At 41.3% G+C, this 23,069-nt stretch overlaps 1 protein-coding gene across 4 annotated transcripts in view; it reads right to left on the minus strand.

Annotated features, from left to right (window-relative positions):
* The window catches only part of Nt5c (5' nucleotidase C), a 62,217-nt gene extending 44,636 nt beyond the window's left edge, over positions 1-17,581 (minus strand). For all 4 annotated transcript variants that reach the window (XR_011046526.1, XR_011046525.1, XM_068387208.1 and 1 more), the window contains exons 1-2: positions 17,337-17,581; positions 1,247-1,422 (exon numbers count right to left, since the gene is read on the minus strand). Coding sequence is in view for 2 of the 4 variants with exons in the window: in XM_068387208.1 (XP_068243309.1) it covers positions 1,247-1,422; positions 17,337-17,499 (339 nt within the window). In the remaining 2 variants the exon portion in view is untranslated. The remainder of the gene's footprint in view (positions 1-1,246; positions 1,423-17,336) is intronic.
* Positions 17,582-23,069: the final 5,488 nt, after the last annotated feature.

Below are 23,069 nucleotides of genomic sequence, written 5' to 3' on the forward strand. Positions count from 1 at the left end.
AGAAAAAAAAAAAAAAGAAATTCTGGTTTGCCTTAGAGACCTTTCCGGTCTTCCAATCTTTGATGTCTGCTAAAGTTTACAATTACAATGTCCATGGGAGATTAACAGTAACTGCAGAGAAGTTTCCTACAGATGGACAAGCCTTATGCACTGCTGTCACTACCACCTTCATTGGCTTCTGTTCCCTCAAAAATTTGAGCATGGGCCAGATTCAGTTTAGGGTTTAGGTAAAGGAGTTGTTAATTATGACCAAGATATGGATTTATTCAGAGTTCTCAAAATGGTTCTAAAGTTGTAATATAATTTTTTCCTTTGTCACAAGTGCCAGGAGTGTAAGGGGAAGCCTGCCCACAGTCTCAGAAGCTTTTCTTGATTTCCAGCAATTGGGAGAGTACTCTCACACTTTGATCTATCTGTTGTTTATTGGTAAGCAGAGTGAAACTTAAGTTAAAGGAATGAATAAGGAGCAAACAAGGCTAATACAGACTGCTGCCTCCTTGGCATGAGCCCTAGCCATTCTGTCAAGTTACTTGTCAATGACCTGCTACTTTGCCCAAGTTTTTCTTACATATGTATAAGCCCAGTCTTAGTGTGAATAGCTGTCCAGATTGCTACTGTGGCCAAGGTTGCAATTTCTGACAACTGCAAGGCCATGGATCTGATCAGGTTCAGTAGTCAAGAATTCTGTCTGGTGCCATGTTCTTGACATTTGCGAGGTTCAGGTTATGACAGTTTTTGTGGACAATTTGTTATCCTGACATTATTTATATTTTCAATCTTTAGGGAGTACTGTATGCTAATATAGCTCATATTACTATGGGAACTCTTATATTGATTCTTGGTATCAACTTAATCCTGATAGCAATTTATATTCCAGCCCTCTCTGAACTGTTGCTCTTTGCATTTGTTAGCGCAGGACTCTTACTTTCAAGAGAAGGAAATGGCATATAAAGTTGTGCGCACCTTGAAGGTAACAGAGTACCTTATTCAAATTGGATTTAAATCATTCAAATACTTTCCTGGATAATTAGCAAAGATCGGGAAATCCTAAAGCTGTACATAGTGTTACTAACAGAAAAATAGTAGATGTTCTCAACTACCGGCCATCTTCTTTTGTCTCTTAAACAAAACATTGAGGGGTTTGACTTATTTAAAGACCAAAAGCATAGCATACTGGGAGGCATCAGCTTTTGAATTTCCATTAGAATATACCTTTGAAAATTAAATAAAAACAGAAAAAACTTACCTTGTATTTTGATATGAGTACCTTTTTCCCAAGGTCATAAATCAAATGTTCCACGGAGGATTCATAATTGGCCAGTGTATAATCATAGTCAAATCCATAAACCTCAACATCCCTGAGGTCAAGCTCATTATTTGCAAAGACAGCCCGAGGATTGACATCATCTGGCAACTTTTTACCTAAAAAAAAAAAAAAACAGTAAAAATCTAAAAAAAGAGATTTTTCATAAAATTCTGTTTATGTTGTTATGGTTCTTATAATATTTGTATTGTTTATTGCTTCTCTTGTAGTTTACTTATTGCCTTATTTCCTTTCCTAACTGGGCTATTTTTCCTTGTTGGAGCCCCTGGACTTATAGCATCCTGCTTCTCAAACTAGGGTTGTAGCTTAGATGATGATGATGATGATAATAATAATTTGCTGTCAGCATCTTCTATCATACCCATACCAAAATACACAGCACTTGACCTGACCAGGTAGATATTTAACTTGAGAATTGAGTAGATATAATTTTACAATGGCTCAATGTTGCAATTATCTTCACAAAAATGCTACCATTCAGAATTTAATCAATAAATTTACCAATGCCTTTTCATTTACTCTAAGCATGTAAAAAAATATTTTTTCCTCTTTCTCTTGTTATAGTGTTACAAAACTTCAAAGTTAATTCTATTGAGCGACATGGTATTTTTTCTGATGAATAGGTGGTATGGTAAGTTGTCAAACATGGGTCAATAGGTAATTGGGTGTAATGAGTTTGTTGGGCCTGGTAAAAGATAGTGTCTGTATTTTTTACTTACTACACTCCTGTTACAATATGTTTTAACCTATTTTTGACAAATAACCATTACAAATCACACTGTATATCAGAGATTGCAATGGTAATGAAAATTAATTTTTATGTTTTCTAATCGTAGAATACAGAATTTTTTACACTACTCCAAAAATGTTATTTTCATTAGTAAAATAAATTTTTGAATATACTTACCCGGTGATCATGTAGCTGCAGCTCTGCTGCCCGACAGAAAAAACCTACGGGCGGGATACGCCAGCGATCGCTATACAGGTGGGGGTGTACAACAACAGCGCCATCTGTCGAGTAGGTACTCAAGTACTTCTTGTCAACACAGAACCAATTTTCTCCTCGGTCCACTGGGTCTCTATGGGGAGGAAGGGTGGGTCCTTTAATTCATGATCACCGGGTAAGTATATTCAAAAATTTATTTTACTAATGAAAATAACATTTTTCAATATTAATCTTACCCGGTGATCATGTAGCTGATTCACACCCAGGGGGGTGGGTGGAGACCAGCATACATGTTAACATTAGAAGCTAATTATCCCGTATTTCATTTTAGCAGTTATTCAAAATAACAAACATAAAATTAATAAGTACCTGGTAAGGAAGTCGACTTGAACCATTACTCTGCCTTTTTAAGTACGTCTTCCTTACTGAGCCTCGCGATCCTCTTAGGATGCTGAGCGACTCCTAGGTGCTGAAGTATGAAGGGCTGCAACCCATACTAAAGGACCTCATCACAACCTCTAATCTAGGCGCTTCTCAAGAAAGAATTTGACCACCCGCCAAATCAACCAGGATGCGAAAGGCTTCTTAGCCTTCCGTACAACCCAAAAACAACAATAAAAAGCATTTCAAGAGAAAGATTAAAAAAGGTTATGGGATTATGGGAATGTAGTGGTTGAGCCCTCACCTACTACTGCACTCGCTGCTACGAATGGTCCCAGGGTGTAGCAGTTCTCGTAAAGAGACTGGACATCTTTAAGGTAAAATGATGCGAACACTGACTTGCTTCTCCAATAGGTTGCATCCATTACACTCTGCAGAGATCTGTTTTGTTTGAAGGCCACTGAAGTTGCGACAGCTCTAACTTCATGTGTCCTTACCTTCAGCAAAGCATGGTCCTCCTCATTCAGATGAGAATGGGCTTCTCTAATCAAAAGTCTGATGTAATAAGAAACTGCGTTCTTCGACATCGGTAAAGCAGGTTTCTTAATAGAACACCATAAAGCTTCTGATTGTCCTCGTAATGGCTTCGTACGTCTTAAATAGTACTTAAGAGCTCTTACTGGGCATAGTACTCTCTCTTGTTCGTTTCCAACCAAACTGGACAGACTTGGAATCTCGAACGATTTGGGCCAAGGACGAGAAGGGAGTTCGTTTTTAGCTAAAAAACCAAGCTGTAAGGAACATGTAGCCGTTTCAGATGTAAATCCTATGTTCCTGCTGAAGGCGTGTATCTCACTGACTCTTTTAGCTGTTGCTAAGCAAACGAGGAAAAGAGTCTTCAAAGTGAGATCTTTAAAAGAGGCTGATTGAAGCGGTTCGAACCTTGCTGACATCAGGAACCTTAAAACCACGTCTAAGTTCCAACCTGGTGTGGCTAACCGACGCTCCTTTGAGGTCTCAAAAGATTTAAGGAGGTCCTGTAGATCTTTGTTGTTGGAAAGATCTAAGCCTCTGTGGCGGAAGACTGCTGCCAACATGCTTCTGTAACCTTTGATCGTAGGAGCTGAAAGGGATCTTACCTTCCTTAGGTGTAAAAGGAAGTCAGCTATCTGAGTTACAGAGGTACTGGTTGAGGATACTGAATTCGCCTTGCACCAGCTTCGGAAGACTTCCCATTTTGACTGGTAGACCTTGAGAGTGGATGTCCTCCTTGCTCTGGCAATCGCTCTGGCTGCCTCCTTCGAAAAGCCTCTAGCTCTTGAGAGTCTTTCGATAGTCTGAAGGCAGTCAGACGAAGAGCGTGGAGGCTTGGGTGTACCTTCTTTACATGCGGCTGACGCAGAAGGTCCACTCTTAGAGGAAGAGTCCTGGGAACGTCTACTAGCCATTGCAGTACCTCGGTGAACCATTCTCTCACGGGCCAGAGGGGAGCAACCAACGTCAACCTTGTCCCTTCGTGAGAGGCGAACTTCTGCAGTACCTTGTTGACAATCTTGAACGGGGGGAACGCATAAAGGTCTAGATGGGACCAATCCAGAAGAAAGGCATCTATGTGAACTGCTGCTGGGTCCGGAATCGGTGAGCAATAATTTGGGAGCCTCTTGGTCATCGAGGTAGCGAACAGATCTATGGTGGGCTGACCCCACAGGGTCCATAGTCTGTTGCAAACATTCTTGTGAAGGGTCCATTCTGTAGGGATGATCTGACCCTTCCGGCTGAGGCGGTCTGCCATGACATTCATGTCGCCTTGAATGAACCTCGTTACAAGAGATATGTTTCGATCTCTTGACCAGGTGAGGAGGTCCCTTGCGATCTCGAACAACGTCATCGAATGAGTCCCTCCTTGCTTGGAGATGTACGCCAAGGCTGTGGTGTTGTCGGAGTTCACCTCCACCACCTTGCCTAGAAGGAGGGACTTGAAGCTTCTCAAGGCCAGATGAACTGCTAGTAGCTCCTTGCAGTTGATGTGTAGTGCTCTTTGATCCGGATTCCACGTGCCCGAGCATTCCCGACCGTCCAGTGTCGCACCCCAGCCCGTGTCCGATGCGTCCGAGAAGAGAAGGTGGTCGGGGGTCTGAACAGCCAGTGGTAGACCTTCCCTGAGAAGAATGTTGTTCTTCCACCAAGTCAGTGCAGACTTCATCTTCTCGGAGATAGGAACTGAGACCGCTTCTAGCGTCATGTCCTTTCTCCAGTGAGCAGCTAGGTGATACTGAAGGGGTCGGAGGTGGAGTCTCCCTAACGCGATGAACTGGTCCAGCGATGAAAGCGTCCCTATCAGACTTATCCACTGTCTGACTGAACATCGGTTCCTCTTCAGCATGCTCTGGATGCATTCTTGGGCTTGACTGATTCTGGGGGCCGACGGAAAAGCCCGAAAAGCTTGACTCTGAATCTCCATACCTAGATAGACTATAGTTTGGGATGGGACGAGTTGGGACTTTTCTATATTGACCAGGAGACCCAATTCCTTGGTCAGATCCAGAGTCCATTTTAGATTCTCCAGACAGCGACGACTTGACGCAGCTCTTAAAAGCCAGTCGTCCAAATAGAGGGAGGCTCTGATGTCTGCTAAATGCAGGAATTTGGCAATATTCCTCATCAGTTTGGTAAACACTAGAGGTGCCGTGCTTAGACCAAAGCACAGGGCTTGGAACTGGTAAACCACCTTCCCAAAGACGAACCTTAGAAAAGGTTGGGAATCTGGGTGGATGGGGACGTGAAAGTACGCGTCCTTTAGGTCTAACGAGACCATCCAGTCTTCCTTCCTGACCGATGCTAGCACCGACTTCGTCGTCTCCATGGTGAACGTCTGCTTGGTGACAAAGACATTTAGAGCACTGACGTCTAGCACCGGTCTCCACCCTCCTGTCTTCTTCGCCACTAAGAAGAGACGGTTGTAGAAGCCCGGGGATTGATGGTCCCGGACTATGACTACCGCTCCCTTTTGTAGCAAGAGAGACACCTCTTGCTGTAAAGCTAGCCTCTTGTCCTCCTCTCTGTACCTGGGAGAGAGGTCGATGGGAGTTGTTGCTAGAGGGGGCTTGCGCAAGAATGGAATCCTGTACCCCTCTCTGAGTAACTTCACAGACTGTGCGTCTGCACCCCTGTTCTCCCAGGCCTGCCAGTAGTTCTTGAGCCTGGCTCCCACTGCTGTCTGGAGAAGATGGCAGTCAGACTCTGCCTCTAGAGGACTTGGAACCCTTCTTCTTGTTGCCACGTTGACTATCGGCACGGGTACCTCCTCTGCTGGAGGTTCTGCCACGAAAGGGCGGAATGAACCTAGACGCTGGTGTGTCCATCCTAGGTCTAGGCACGGAAGGTAAAGCTGTGACTTTACGTGCGGATGACGCCACCAGGTCATGGGTGTCTTTCTGGATCAACGAGGCGGCAATCCCCTTGATCAGCTCTTCAGGAAAGAGACACTTCGATAGCGGAGCAAACATCAGCTCTGACTTCTGACATGGTGTGACTCCCGCCGACAAGAAGGAGCAAAGGTGATCTCGCTTCTTGAGAACTCCAGACACGAAAGAAGCCGCAAGCTCGCCAGACCCATCCCGAATGGCTTTGTCCATGCAGGACATGATGAGCATGGCAGAGTCCTTATCCGAAGGGGAGGTCTTTCTGCTCAACGCTCCCAAACACCAGTCCAGGAAGTTAAAGATCTCAAACGCACGGAAAACTCCCTTCAAAAGATGGTCCATGTCCGAAGAAGTCCAGCAAATCTTGGACCGTCTCATAGCCAGTCTGCGGGGAGAGTCTACCAGACTTGAGAAGTCGCCCTGGGCAGAGGCAGGAACTCCCAAGCCGAGAACCTCTCCTGTGGCATACCAGACGCTAGATCTGGAAGCAAGCTTGGCCGGGGGAAACATGAAGGTAGTCTTCCCAAGTTGCTTCTTGGCCTGCAGCCACTCTCCCAGTACCCTTAAAGCTCTCTTGGACGAGCGAGCGAGTACGAGCTTCGTAAAGGCAGGAGCTGCTGACTGCATGCCTAAAGCGAACTCAGAGGGAGGTCAGTGTGGAGCTGCAGACACAAACTGGTCCGGATACAACTATTAAACAGGGCAAGGACTTTCCTAAAGTCTAAGGAGGGAGGCGTAGTCTTGGGTTCATCTATGTCGGAGTGTTGATCGTCCAAATGCGCAGCTTCGTCGTCATCAGAGATTCCTTCATCCGAATGCTGAGGAGGAAGCGGCAAAGGAGGAGAAGAAAGCTGAACGGCTGAATCCGGCAGCACGGGTGCATGCGTAGCTGCACTGGATCCAACGTCATGCCGCTGTTGGTCAGTCTGAGAGCTGGCAACAACCAAAGCGGAGTGGTGGTGCGTGGTGGGGACTGCCGTGGGTTGCGGAGACTGACGCATCGCGTCAAAACACGGCCGCTTGACTCCACCTTCCTGCTGATGCGGTAGCTCACGCATGTCAACGGAGGGTGCCGCACGTCGGCTAACGTCAACATGCGTCTGGCAGGGTCGACTGCGCATCGGTGGTGGAGCTCTCACAGCCGGAGTGTGGGAGCAGGCAGCCGCAGTGTCAGCTGAGCGCACAACCGTGGCAGGTTGTAGGTTAACGGGTGCAGCGTCAACCTTCTCAGCACGATACTCCTGCATGAAGGAAGCTAGCTGAGTCTGCATAGACTGCAGCAAAGACCACTTAGGGTCTACAGCGGTTGGTGCGGCAACAGACGGAGTGATTGCCTGTTGCGGAACCACTCTACCTCTCTTGGGAGGTGTGCAGTCTTCGGAAGACTGCGGCGAGTCCGAACTGACCCAGTGGCTACACCTGGGCCGTTGGACTCGCTCGGAAGGGACCTTGCGCTTGAGAGGTCGTGAGACCTTGGTCCAGCGTTTCTGTCGAGAAACCTCTTCCGCAGACGAGGAATGAATGGGCTCACTCGTCTGTTTGTGGGTGGGACGATCTCTGCAAGATACGTCCTCAACCACGGAGGGTACGTCTGTACGCTGATCAAGGCCTGTCGAACCCTTTGGTCGTATGACATTGCTTCTCCCCTGGGCTTGGGAGCTTGCAAGAGGTCCCGGACTGGGAGGACGACAGGCACGAACAGACGCACCCTCATGCGTAACACTAACACTTTTCACTGCACTGACACTCACTACACTTCCCACTGCACTTTTCTCCTTCAACTCTTTGACGTCAGCCAAGAGTTGATTGCGGTCATTCGCTAATGACTCAACTCTGTCACCAAGAGCCTGAATGGCACGCATCATATCCGCCATCGAAGGTTGATGAGAGCTAGTAGAAGGGTCGGGTGTAACCACTACAGGGGAAGGAATAGGTTGTGGGGCATGGGGAGAGGAAAAATCAACAGAGCGAGACAAACTCCTCCTGATCCTATCCTTCTCAAGCCTACGTGCATTCTTAAGGAATTCTTGAAAATCGAATTCCGAAAGCCCAGCGCATTCCTCACATCGATCTTCCAATTGACAGGCTTTACCCCTACAATTGGAACAAACGGTGTGAGGATCTATAGAGGCCTTCGGAAGACGCCTAGAACAGTCCCTAGCGCTACACTGCCTGTACTTGGGGACTTGAGTAGGGTCAGACATCTTGAATTAGTCAAAGGGGGAAATCCAAAATCTATCCAAGTCGTCAACAAATAATCCAAAATCTAATCAATGAAAGTGATAAAGTATTGATGATAACTCTGTACAGCAAAAGCTAATAACTAGAGAGAATACTTCACCAAATAGCGTGAAAATCAACTCCAGAAACAACAGCGTATCAAGTAGGTCTTGCCGGTGGCACGACAGAGAGAAAATTGGTTCTGTGTTGACAAGAAGTACTTGAGTACCTACTCGACAGATGGCGCTGTTGTTGTACACCCCCACCTGTATAGCGATCGCTGGCGTATCCCGCCCGTAGGTTTTTTCTGTCGGGCAGCAGAGCTGCAGCTACATGATCACCGGGTAAGATTAATATTGAAAAATTACCAGTAATGATACTTTTATTTGCTAAAGTAGCATTTAAAGGTACTATTTACAAGCATTTTAATGTTTTAACTGTATTTTCTTATCTATTTATAAAATAATTATCATTACCACTGTTATCATTGTAAAGTGCTGTAGGCTAAAATAATAAACAATAATAATAATTTGCTATTACAAGTTCAATAGCAAAAACTTATCATATTTGAAGGAACAAAGTGAATAAAAATAATGTACATTATTATGTCTTTTACTAACATATACAGCAATTATAAAAAATAATATGATACTCAAATTACATAAAAAAGCAATTACAGTACTGTACTGTAATGTGACTGATGCGATAACTGAAAGACAAAGAGATATGATCTACCCACATGGCAGTGTTTCCATACACCGCCATGTGATCCCAATGCTATACAAGAGGGGCATGATAATCAAAAGGTAAGAAATTGAGACATTTTAGAATTTTCAGTTTCAGGGTGGATGTCGACATTTAACCAACATCGAGAGAGAAGCATTATGAATTCTAGGGGAGGTTCATAGAACTGAAGTTCTTATGGGATAAACTCGGTTGCCTTCTTACACAGCTGAATATCCACAAATAGGAAAAGGTCGAAGTGGTCGATGCTATGTTGAGTATAATAAACTGCATCTAATATTAGCAAATAAAGATGAATAAAATGCATATAAATAGGAGTTCCAATCATTTATATTTACTCTTCAAATTGTCAAAAAATTCAAAGAAACAGAGTGAAAATTCAAATGTCTAAGACAGCCCTAATCAAATGAATAAGAAATAATAATCCTACAAAGAAGTCTACTCCACAGTTCTGCAATGAAAGAAATGGATGATACAGTCAACCAACAGAATGTGGATGTTTACGGTGTGATCAATCAGATGAACATAAAAGTCCACCATGCAACATGAATCAAAAGTTCTTCTTTTCTTTGTTTTCATCTTTTCAACTTTATAAGTTGAATTAAAAGTAAAAATTGAAAATGTCCAAATAGAATGTAGGTGATGAAGAGGAACTAACCATTTCAACCTGTTTACCTCAACCTCCAAAATGTTTGATAAAACAAAAAAAAGCAACAATTCATTTGGGAGTAAGTTAATGAAAGGTTATTACAGTACATTTTAGAACTCCTCGAATAGTTCTATGGCTCATTGAACAAAAGTATAGGTTCTCAATTGACATTCTTTTGAGAATAAATGCTTATGTATAATATCCAAATACATTTTTAGGATATTCACTTACCATTTACTTTGATGGATTATACTTAATCACAACATTGGTTAAAAATATCGACATCATGACTCCTTAAAATTGATATCTAACTACTCTTCAATAAGGCCTTCATATCGAGCTAAATAGAAAAACTATAGCATTGCTTCCTGCTAGTGCAGTAGTTCAAAAATTAAAAATATCAGACCAATAAATAAACTAAAGATACAATAATCAAAGTTTGTAAAGCAAAAAACTCATGAATAGTTGGCAAGGCACCACAGCTACCCAGCCAAAATAGTTGTGTATACATGACGTACACTAATCAATGAAAGCATAAATTTCTATTCCTGTTGAATTGCTTGGCAAATAATACTTAATCTTTTAATACTGTAGCAGGAATACTGGAATATAGTACAGTACTATAATAAACTACATCCCTTATCAAAACACCATAATAATTCCTGATTTTTATAGTCTACAATCATTACTGTATTGCTGGAGAATATAAGAAATATTATATCTTCATCTAAACAATTGGCAAAATCACATCATAGTTTGTTGAAACTTTAATCATCACAATCAGATCTACAGGTACTGCAAAATCTAGCACAGTAATAAAAATAGTGATTCAACAGAATATCTTTAAATAATTATAAAATATAACTACTGACATGAATGATTTCATTTGACAAAGAGACTCATCTCAAATGAATATCTAAAAGGAAACAACACACTGCTAAAATAAACAAACAGTTAGATGCTGAAGAAATAGCTTTTGTTGTCTCATGTCATATACAGTATACAAACTATAATAAGAACTTTTATATTAAGCTACAATAAGACCTAAGGCAAAACAAAATACCTTATACTGAACTATATTTCAAAATCAGTGTATCATTAAACATATCCTGTATATAGTACAGCATTTCATCTTATAATTTTATAAAACCAACCTTGATATTTGACTTTACTTGCAGTATTAAAGTCTCTCACTATAAAGAATGCACAAGTTAGTTCCAACAAATCAAAACCTATCAAGATATGAAAGGTATGCTGTACCGAGATTTATTATTCTTCTTCAAAAGTGCCAAAATGCTTTAAAACTAAGGTGATAAATCAAATACAACAAAGACAACTATGCAACCCAAACACACACTGCAGATATGATGCATGGCATGATGGCAAGTGCACTTGGCAAACTAACAAGAAGCTAAAACTGAACTCAGTCAGTGACTCAATACTCCTGTCATACACTGAGGGAATCTGTATCATGATCTAAAATCTGTTGATGAGGGACTGTACAGAACAGCATAAATTTCTTTCTTGGAGTAGGATTAAATTTAAAAAATACCGTAAAAAAATGGAATACTGTAGCAAAACGAAAAAACACTATAAATACAAGAAATTACTAAATACAAATTTATATACAGTATAAAAAAGTATTGAACAATTTATTGTGTGCACAGTACTGTCATAAACTGTGTTTATTTACATTTACCTTTGAAAACATGTTCTGTACAGTATCTAAAAATTGTACAGTATATAAATACTCAACATATTCAAGAACACTTTAAAGACAAAGGTTGCTAATGAGCAATGTAGGCAAAGGACATGTAATTTTAGGAGCCACACACTGTCCATGAGAAAACACACGCAAATGGTCAGTGCCCAGGCCCCTTTCAACCCAAATCAGGAATGGGGACACCAGACAGATACAAGATTATTTAATAGTTAATGCTGGGGACATCCACAAACTTCCATCTTTAGGTAACTAAGACAGGAAGCTTGAGCCAATAAAAATATATAAAGCCCTGAGTTGGGTAGAATATAGGACCAATTTAACAGGAAGTTCATGCAACACCACAAATAAGTCACTATCATATCATAAGTTGATCCTTCGACTGATATTATCATCTGTCTTTTAGCATAAAGGGGTGAAAATACTGTAAATACTGGGCGTCATTACAGACTCGACCCTCAAAAGATAGTTAACTGCATCCCCAGTGTCTATTGATGAACCAAGCGTTAAGGCCGTATCATCAGAGGAGAGGAGGTAGAGTGTTCAGAAATGTAGAATTTCCTCTGTCTGGATATAGTTGGTTGTAATATCTTGTTGGAGCAACTCTCACATAGGTAGTTCCTCCAGCTGGATAATTGGGCGTTTGCAATGTCGATGGTTTCCTTAGCCATTTCTATCCAGGGAAGTTCTAAGGTGGGTCTTGAGCTTATCAATCCAAGTCTTTCTTCCTTTAAACTGCTCCAACTGGCTATCCCATACTGTTTATCTGCCTGATGAGAGTCAGGACCTTCAGCAATATTCTGACTTAGAGTCTTCTGCTTCCACTAGGGCTGGATCTAAGTCTAGAGCTGAAGGGTCGATCCTGTCTAATGACTCCTAACCCCTTGGCCAAGGTAAGGAGTCGTCTCGTTCTGAAGAGGGGTAGCGAGTTTCTGGGTGTCTTCTGCCTATTTCCAGTACCGAGTCTGGACAGTAATGTAGGTTGATTGCAATAAGGTAATTACTTGCAAAACTAAAGGTTTCCTTCATTCACGTGCTAGCCTTGGGTGACGATATGAGTGCTTATACCTCTCGAGGGCTAGCACTGTAGCAGCCTTGGACAGCCTGACCCTTGAGAAGGATGAAGTTCGCCGATGATCTTACAGTGACCTATCACTTGAGGAGTGATAGATCTTAGGAGAATGTCTCTTAAGGTTGGCCACCTTATCTGGTGTCCTTGTGTGTGGAGATCGATCTCATGAAAAAACTTCACTGTAGCCTTCCTTTGGTGAATTGAGCAGGTTATATGTAGAGCACAAGAGCATAGAAGAGGGCGTGTGAATATGAGATTGATCTCTAACTGAAGAGCAAGAGCAAACAGCCCAGTGCATGCAAACAGAAGAACTCTTTCAGGGGAGAGAATGCACCCATAGCACAGATAGTAGAGCATGTGCGAACAAAAGAGCGCCCACGTGAAAAGGAGAGTGCTCACACAAACAGATAAATGCACGCTAATAGAAGCCTGGAGTACAGTACTGTACAATATAGGAACCCGCACGAACAGGTAAGAATTTCCTCAGCATCAGACGGTAGCAAGCTAATACACAAGTGTGCCCATTAAAGGTAACCACACAAACAAGCAAGACCTCAGAATTAGATGAATACACACTAAGTGCTTATAAGTATTAGAACACAAAGTCTCTCACTGATATCTGAAGATTTTTCTCATCCTCTGCAGGGTGCTGTCTGAGAGGGTTCGTCTTCGGAGGACTTAAAGGTATAACTTCTGACTCAAGATGATTCCCTTTTTTCCTTATGAAGACTGAAATAACCAGACAGTACCACTGTGGAAGACAAGGTCGAAGGAATAGAGCTTGGAGATGAAGGAGGCAGTGTGAGTTGCCTTCCCTTACTAATTATTTAGTTAGGTGACGGCACCGCTGAAACTGAGGATCAATAATCTACTGTACCTTCAGGGGTCCTGGGCAGGATGGAGGAGGTCATGTCAAGTACTTCCTCCCCAGGGGCAGCAACGGAGGAATGTACAGGCGGAGAAGACTTGACCATCGATGTTCCAAGGGCTTGCATAAGACTTTTCGTCAATGGAATGTCCTCAATGCCTAAAGAAGGCTACAGCGTCCTTAGCTGTGTAGTAATCTGTAAAGATGGTATTGGTTCTCCCAAGAAGACAGAGTACCTGCTTCTCTGGGGGAATCTGATAATGCAGCATTACTCTGGGCTTACCCTAAAGTTAATTCAATGTCATCATCATTCTTTGTCCGCCCCAGGGAGAAAGGGGACGGGCTCAGAAGCTAGAATAACAAAAGGAGAAAGGAGAGATCCAGCGGATTTCTTCACCTTCAAGGAAGACCCCGAAGGAGATAGGCCTCGCCTGGACTTCTTCCTCTGTACCATGGTCTTCCACTGTCTTGGGTTAGAGTTCTCTTGCTTAAGGGTACACTCAAGCACACTATTTCATCTTATTTCTCTTCCTCTTGTTTTGTTAAAGATTGTATAGTATATAAAAGAGATATTTATTTTAATGTTACTGTTCTTAAAACATTTTATTTTTCCTTGTTTCCTTTCCTCACTGGGCTATTTTCCCTGTTAGAGCCCCTGCGCTCATAGCATCCTGCATTTCCAACTAGGGTTGAAGCTTGGCAAGTAGTAGCAATAATAATGAGTTGACTGAAGAAGCATGGGAAGCTGTCGTCGACGTCTTAGAGAGCGCCCTTCTCTAGCATGGCCTGGACTACTGCTCAAAGGGCTAAGTCCTTCATCAATCACTGGCGATAGGATGATGACATTGCAGGTGGAGGATATAGGGGAGGGGAGAACTGTTGAACGGGAGGAGGTAACCAGATCAAAGAATGTCTACCGTTCATCTTTACATTCCTAGATACCACCACCTCCTCCAGCTTGGTTGCAGGCATTCTAACACAGGTGGCATCGTGAGAGGATCGGCCCACCTAACAGGGTTGTTGTCTTCGCTCTTGACCTTGAAGATTCGGAAAGAGCTGATTCATTACCAGCTTTAGGATGGAGGGAGCAGGGTGAGTTGCTGCTCTGTACTAGCCTCTGTGCCTGCCTAGCTAGAATCGAAGCTCCTACTTGACTGGAAGCGGACTGTAGTCACTGGAAGGTCAGAGCCAGGTGTAACAGTGAGTCCTGGCTGGCTTTCTTCCACTTCTCAGTGACTGCCTCAATTTCCTCTGTTAGAAACACAGAAGGACTCTTCAGTGAGGCGTTCCCAAGGTTCAGAATCTCCCGTCAGCCAATCTGTCTATGGAACCTGGAGGTCAATACATCGTGCCTCTTCTAGACCTAGTTTACCCACTGGTTGGTAGTGTGATCAGTCAAGGACTCTATGGCTTTGGCTCTTGTCAGGACAATGTTCTTCCTCTTGTCGAGTTGGACAAGTTCTCCGTGTTAGCTAAATAGCTAACTGTCCCTGACCAGTGGTTGATCAAGTAGCCATCGCTGTGCTGTCCATGCTCGTAGCCTCAGTTGATGTAAAGGTACAGTATAAGGATGCGTTGCTAGGCGGTCTTCAGTGACACCTGGGGTCAACGCGTCCTGTGTGAGGTAGTGCACTTCCTCTACTGCATAAAGGCTGGAGCAATTATACAACAGGATTTCCCCGCCATCAAAAAATTCTTCCTTGCAATGACCAGGCCATTCCCCTGAGTATGCAGGTTAAGACCTGTAAAAAAGGTGAAATCTGACTATTCCTGCTCCGTATCTGGCGCCTTACATCAGACTGGCTGTAGAAGGGAAAATGTCAGATTCATTGGAGTCCTTTAGAACAGGATTGTCCCCCTCTGATACCATACACAGACAGTCTTGGGAAGGGTCGAAGGTCAAATAAGTCTTGCAGGTCCTCTCTCCTGGGAGGGTACGATACAGAACAGGACTAACAGCTGCACTCCCTCTAGAATCACTTGGAACTCCTGAGTCCTAGGTCTCCTTGCGAATTCTAGGGTCCGCTGAGGTACTGGACCTGTTCTTCAGGATGCCCTTCAAGTCTTTCTTTCTCTGAGGCATGAGCCCTCAGAGAAAAGGAGATGTAGCTACGTAGTCACTTCCTCTCCTTTGCATCCTCCATTTTGCCCAACACTGATCTGGATCTGTGTGGGTTTGAAGCTGGCTGGTCAGCTTCGTCCTTCCTCTGCCTCTGAGAGAGAGAGAGAGAGAGAGAGAGAGAGAGAGAGAGAGAGAGAGAGAGAGAGAGAGAGAGAGAGAGAGAGAGAGAGAGAGAGAGAGAGAGATTGTATCGAATTCAATCAGCAACAACCAATAAATGTCAACCAAGTTTATTTATCTGGGTGAGAGAGACCCCGTATAAGTCCGAGGGTGATTGTTGCCTACGGGAGGTATCTCTTGCAGCTGAAATAGAGGCATGGCTCATTGAGGAACACATGCCATCATCCCTATCGATGAAAGATTTGCAGTGGAAACTTCCTCCTGCCTGTTGCGAGACTTGTTTCATTCATAAGATGCCTTCTCTTCTCTAAATATCTCGCATTTATCATAAGTGTGTGTTAGTGAAACATTGTTAGAGAGAGGGGCATCTGTGTGAGGCACGTCTGGGAGAGGAGCGCCTGGGTGAGGCGCATCTAGGTGAGACACGTCTGGGTGAGGTGCGATATTTTACCAGTTTTCATGGAGGGAGATTCTCCCTCCAAGCATAAACCTTTTCTTCCTTTCAAAAAATAACACTATGTATCTTCTCTAAAGCAGATCAAGGACAGCTCTTAAGAGATAGATTGTTTAATGTGATAAATTTTACATGAAGAAAAAATTTTCCTTTGATGATTTTATAACTAGAAGAAATGCTTGTATGGAGCCTATTATTTCTATGGTGTGATAATATGAAAGAAAACCCTAGATTCTAAATTCCCATTATGATATTCAGTAAACTTTTATATAAAAGGGTAGGGAAAACACAAATTAGTGTTCTGCCTCAACACTGATGATCAAAAATACATAAACACAAAATGAAAAGTAAGAAATTCTTAACAGTTCATATATTTAGAAAAACTCTTATACAACAGAGGTTAATTAACAATAATTTTGATAAATCTTTACATGTGCACGGGCAATTAGTTAACAATAAACCATTAGTTTTCCCCCATTACCCAACATAAGATGCCTCATACAGAGGTAGCGCTTTCAGTGTATTTCATGAAGAGCATTATATGCATTACCGTACTTTTACTTGCAGGTTTTTGCAAGGTCCCTTCTGGCCATATCTGCACTCACTCGTTAGCTTTCTGCTATACAGTACCTCCATTCCCACTTTCATACTTCAATCATGTTGTTCAACCTCTTGAAACTTTCAATCCATGGTGTAATCGATGAATTTTTCCGTCAAACCATGGAAGTGAAAGGCCTCTCTGGTCCAGTGCTGTGTCATATGGCCTCATACTATACTCAATTTTTTTTTTAATGAGGTGCATTTGCACCGACTCGCAGCCATGCCCTCTTAGCTCGGAAAAAGTTTCCTGCTACCTGATTGGTTACAAATATCTTGTCCAACCAATCAGCGATCAGGACACTTTTTCGAGCTACAAGGGGACCGCTGCGAGTTGGTGCAAATCTGCCTCGCTGAAAAGAATTGACTATAGTAAGGGGCCAAAACTCCACCTACCTAAACTACCTAAGAAGCTGCTTTGGTATTATTGTGGTGTATTGCATCATATATATGATATGATTCCCAAGGGGTAAAATTAGACTCTAGCTACAACTTCTATCTATTAGGTTAGGATTAGCTTGTCAAAAATCGCTTTGGGAATAAAAGCCTACCGGTAAATTTGAGTTGTTATTTGTACCCTCACTGTCATGTTATCATTTTAATTTACAGTAAATTTTTACTAACTGAACAATTTAAATTATCATTAAAAAAACAGGGGAACATCAAAACATATATGAATATATTGTTTTTAACTCACTTTCCCACAAAGCTTTATGATCTTGGTAGCTCTGTTGGAGACGTTCTTCAGAGTAGTCACGACACTGAGTTGCACACATGATTGGATATTTCGCGATCCTTTGCTTGAATCCAGACCGTCCACTGGCCCAAAGCATACTACCCAATATTCGCAAGCTTGGCATCCTTTTAATTTTCAGAGCTGGCACCTCCTAGTCAAAACAAACTCGTACTCTACCGTCGTCTGCTCGCACGCTTACGATTTTTGGTGACGTTCACGCGCTCTAGCGTGCTATAACAGGTGATTTTAGAACTGTTCATTATGTAAGGAATCAATTAATTGCGTTATAGAATAATCAAACTAAAATTTATTTTTCAAGTAAAATCTTCTATACTATAACAGGTTATTTTATAACTGTTTATTATATAAAGAATCGATTACTTTAGTTATAGAATCATCTAACGAAAATTTATTTTCAAGTAAAATCTTCCATATTACAACAGGTGATTTCAGAGCTGTTCATTATGTAAGGAATCAATTACTTTAGTTATAGAATAATCAAACGAAAATTTATTTTCCAAGTGAAATCTTCCATACTAACCAATCTATCCCTTAAGGGGTATTCTTGATCTGTTTTAGAGAAAATAAATACATTGTATTTAGAATGAAGTGAAGATTAAGGAGTGGTTTACTTGGGCGAGTCCATTAAAAAGGTGAGGACTTATTTATAATTTCTCTATTAAGGCCCCGTACTAAGAAATGCTAAAATGCTACAAACCATATGAATAATAGTATCTTGCTTAGTTTCCATCTTTCGCCTATTATTTTTATTTCCTTCAGGTTCTTAGTTCCTAACTACTCACTCCGCAAAATATGTTTGCGGACACTCTATCAAATGATTGATAGGCTTTAAGCTTCTTAGATTTCATTATTATTATTATTATTATTATTATTATTATTATTATTATCATTATTATTATTTATTATTATTATTATTATTATTATTTGTTAAGCTACATCCTAGTTAGAAAAGCAAGATGTTATAAGTCTAAAGGCTCCAACAGGGAAAATACCCTAGTGAGGAAAGGAAACGGACAGAATAGTCTGCGTAAATACGGTAGCATAAAGCAATACAACTATAATCGAAGACAGTGGAAGACGATGGTACAGAGCACAGCGGTTATGGCACTATCCAAGCCATAACAATGATGATAGCAAAACGGATTATAGGCAATTATGATAATTTAAATAGAGGGCTGTAACTGTGTCGTGATTGGCCGCCAGCTCTGCTCTACAGTGGCTCGCTTTGCTCGCAAATAAACATTATGTCATTGCTCCTCTGTTTTAGAAAATAGTACATGAATGTGCTGCACACCTCATCCTCTTCGTGGGTCACTATTTATTGTTTGATAATTACCTATAATCTGTTTTATTGTTAGATTTGTTATATTTACACGAATTAATTGCGAGGAAGTCGTGGTCAATCACCATTTGTTTGGGTGGAACATGATAAAGATTTTCTTCTGAACCTAGCCACTTCCTGAAATAGTAATCCTTCACGATGGATCTTTTTTTTACATTGGCATTTTTTGGTATTTTCAAACTTCTTTCAGATTTATGGTCAGAAAACAAATTGAGTTTACAGATGAGTTTTAGTGTCTCCTTGGATATATGCCCCAAGATTGTTCACTCTAGTAAACCCACATTTCCATTTTAAAGGAAATCAACACAATCCCTTTGCTTACCCTTTGGCCTCTAGGCCTAATTTATAGATCCATTCTAATCCAAGGAAATATCAACAACTCAAAATAGCTTCCTCAGAAAATCATAAGTGAAGCTACTCACAGGTCTGGTAACTGCTTGGACCTCGTACACACCGACTCCCCTGGCGTTACAACTAATAAGATTGGTTCTCCAGTCGGGACATCTGATCATACCTTGATTTCACAAGTAGTGAATACTGAACAACCTGTTCCTGATGTATCATATTCATGTAAGATTATATGAAATCTCAAGCAGACTGGAATTGGATTTGCATGATCTTTTGGGCTTGAATTGGTCACAATTGTATAGTAGTGTTGATCCTGTAGTCCCTTTGAATGAGAATCTAGTCAACATAATTGATAGGCATATCCCTTCTCGTGTGCTAGGGTACCGAGTAAAGGATAAACCATGGTTCAGTGATGATTGTAGACGTGCTTATTTGGAGGAGCAGGACACCTATCATCTTTTGAAGGGTAACAGATCAGATTTGACCTGGAATAAGTATAATTAACTTAGAGCTTTTGCTCAGAGAGTTTATGCTTCAACTAGGAGCATAAGTGGTGGATTGCCCTTAAATCTGCACTCTTTTGTGTAGATGCAACAGATCCTCCTTTATTTAAACAAGATGGCTCTGTCACTCACTGTCCAAAGGGAAGGGCAACCCTTCTGGTAAGCAGAGTAATGAGAAACTCGAACTTCCTCATTTCTATTTTCCTGAGGCTAAACTAACTATAAGTTTAGCTTTTCGATCTTGAGAAATTAAAGTTCTCTTGATGCACCTTGATGCTTATGGAGATGTAGACCCAAATGGTACTTTTCCTTTGTTTTTTTATAAAGACTGCAGATTTCTTAGCTTTAAAGTTAATGTTATTTTCCACAAGTTAGCAAGAAGAGGAGCTTTTAGCACTTGTTGGCGAATTGGTAATGTTACTCCACTAAGTAAATGTGTTTGTGGTAGCTCAAGTCCAACTGATTACCGCCCAATTTCCATAACTCCCATATTATCTAATGTTTTTGAACGTCTTAATAGGTTTGCTGAATGTAATCATCTATTCACTAGTTTGCAATTTGGTTTTCGTAAAGGCCTTGGACCATGTGATGCCCTTCTTACAATCTCCAATGCTGTACAGAAATCTCTTGATTGTGGTCAGGAAGTTTGTATGATTGGCTCTGATTTAGTGCTGCCTTTGACCATGTTAATCATGAGGCCCTTGTTTTCAAACTCAAACGTATGGGAGTGGGTGGGTCGTTTCTTAGCATCATTATTGAATTTTTAAGTAATACATTGCAAAGAGTTGTTGTTGATGAACACCGTAGTAAGTATCGAAATGTGATATCTGGTGTTCTTCAGGGTAGTGTTCTTGGCCCACTACTTTTCATACTATATACACATATATGTTTGACCGAGAAAACGAGATTGTTGCATATGCAGATAATGCTACTCTTGTGGAGAAATATATTTTCATTTAATTTTTAGTAGGAACTTGTTGTTCCTGAAAGTCTCCCTACAACATTTACGCAAAGATCAGCAGGGGAGGAAAAGGAGCACTATCACTCGAGGTGCAAACACCCTGTTAACAACTTTGATGATGTAGTTCACATACCTTCACTCTAAATGAAAACCTGTACTCTGTCCAGAGGCCTGAAAATTCCACACGTGAAATAAAAGTAATTTGATGGCCTACTTTAACTTTGTCAGGTCTAAAACTATCCCACTCTTAAGCTATGTTTCTGCTCCGCTCCAGGGACCCCAGTGAAAGACTGCACAGGAATTTTACGCTGTAAAATTATTGAGACAATGGCAATGGAAGGAGCAGTAATGTATTTTAGTAAAGTAAAAAGTTAAAGATAAGGATCTTTACCTTCGAAGCATAGAGATTAAATCCTAAGTCACTCGCTAATACTCTATTACCTTAAAGTTATTTAGACTTAATCCTTTCAATATATCTGGTAGCCTATACTGTCCCGAGATTAAACATTTATGTTAGATATAATCAATGGTAAAATAGGAGTAGTAATACAAAAGGGTGTTATTAACTTAATCTAGTGATTTTATTACACAAAATTTACATTTAAAAAAATCGAACATCTTAACGGAAGCGAAAGAGGTTAAACAAGCACAAAACTAAATAAAAGAAATGCAACCTAACAAAATCAAAAGGCAATCAAAATATGCGTGACTCAAGGTCTCTTGCAATGATGAATGAAAATGGGGTCGGACCCGTGGTGTTTTGACCCGAGACTGTACTAGTCTCTAAAGCAAAAGTTACACACAAAATCTGTACACACAATTCCACGCATTCAGTCCGAATTATGCAAAAGCCAGTTAAACTAAATCAAGTAAAACGAAAAATTAATCTAGTTTAAAAGGGGTGGGGGGACTATGTGTGGCCACGTAGTTTATCTGCACTCCTTACTTGAAAGACAACTCTTGACTATCCTCACAAATGACCTTGGAATGGATAGTTTGCACCCTTGACTGGCTCACACCCCTGGAATCCTTGCTTCTTGGAAGATCGGGTATCGCTGGTGCAGTTCCCAGGATCGTCTTTTTCCCTCTCTCCAGCCGACAGGACACCAAGACTCCTATCATTTGTTTGGTGGGAGTCGAGTTGGAGGGGCGAGCCAGAGATGCACAGATTAAGTGATCATGTTGGTCAGCCGGTCACACAGTCATGGTTCTTTCTCGAATGGGGCGACCCGTAGGTCACGTGGGTTGTTCACCTGGATTCAGCTTCCAAACAGGTGAGGGTCATTTGGCATATAACCCAGTTGAGGTGCCATATCTGGACTTTAGGGCGCGGCAATGTAACGTTGTAAGGAGTAAGTAGGAGGCAGGATTTTGTGCAAAATACGAAGAGAAATCTTGCAGCTTCAAGCGAATATACATACATAATAACCCTACCCATTCTGGCTTACTGAAAGTTAATAATCTAAATGAGCAATTAGCATGAGCTGGTGCGATGGGCATGCATCTTGAAATTAATCAGACCTGAATAGGTACTGAAAGATAAAATAAGCTGCTTATAAGTCAGCAGTACTAACGTTATATTAAAAAACCGGTGTAATAATTTATCTTAACACACGTAGTTTAAGGAAAGAACCATCGTACGCCGGCATAAGGTTTTTGTTTTGCTTTCCTACGCAGTGACATCACCAACAAGGCGTACAGAAATGTCAAATAGTTAAATTCAGCGTAGCCTATCCGTTTTTTGATAAAGAAAACGTAAAGTATGGGAGCGAAAGTTTTAGGCATGACTGCAATATTGGGAGCAAGTCCAAAATACAAAAAAGAAAGAGCGTAGAAAAATTCTTCACAACTCTATTTGAACCAATTCCATCTCCTGAATATAGATCTGGGGTTTCTGAACCCCTTAATAGAGATCTAGCTAGAATTAATGCATGGTGCAAATTATGGTATGTGAAGCTGAATCCTAACAAAGCTCAAAGTATGATTGTAATTAATCCAAGGACACTGGCTCCTCAAGGTTTGTGTCTTTTTCAATGGCACAAAAGAAATGGCTTATGAGAAAGTCTTTTAAGATTTTTTGTGATCAATCTATTCTGAAAAAGTGTTTTAATTCTTTCATTCAACCTTGTTTCGAGTATTGCTCTCCTGTCTGGTCTTCAGCTGCTGAGTCTCATCTTAATTTGTTGGACAGGAACTTACGGTCTATTAAATTTCTTATTTCTGATTTAGATATTAATCTTTGGCACTGTTGTTCAATTAGTTCATTATGCATGTTGCATAAGATTTTTTTATATATATAATTCTGACCATCCTTTACATTCAGACCTTCTCATTCAGTTAGCAATACTGGGCATGCAGTTAATTCAAATAGTCAGACCTTCTTTATCAAAAGGCTCATTACTACACGGTACTCTAGAAGTTTAATTCCAGCTGTGACCAACTTGTGGAATGATCATCCTAATCGGGTAGTTGAGTTGGCAGAAACTCAAAAGTTCTAATTTGCAGCAAATGTTTTTATG

Source organism: Palaemon carinicauda, chromosome 14 (assembly GCF_036898095.1).
Source record: "Palaemon carinicauda isolate YSFRI2023 chromosome 14, ASM3689809v2, whole genome shotgun sequence".
Taxonomy (NCBI): Eukaryota; Metazoa; Arthropoda; class Malacostraca; order Decapoda; family Palaemonidae; genus Palaemon; species Palaemon carinicauda.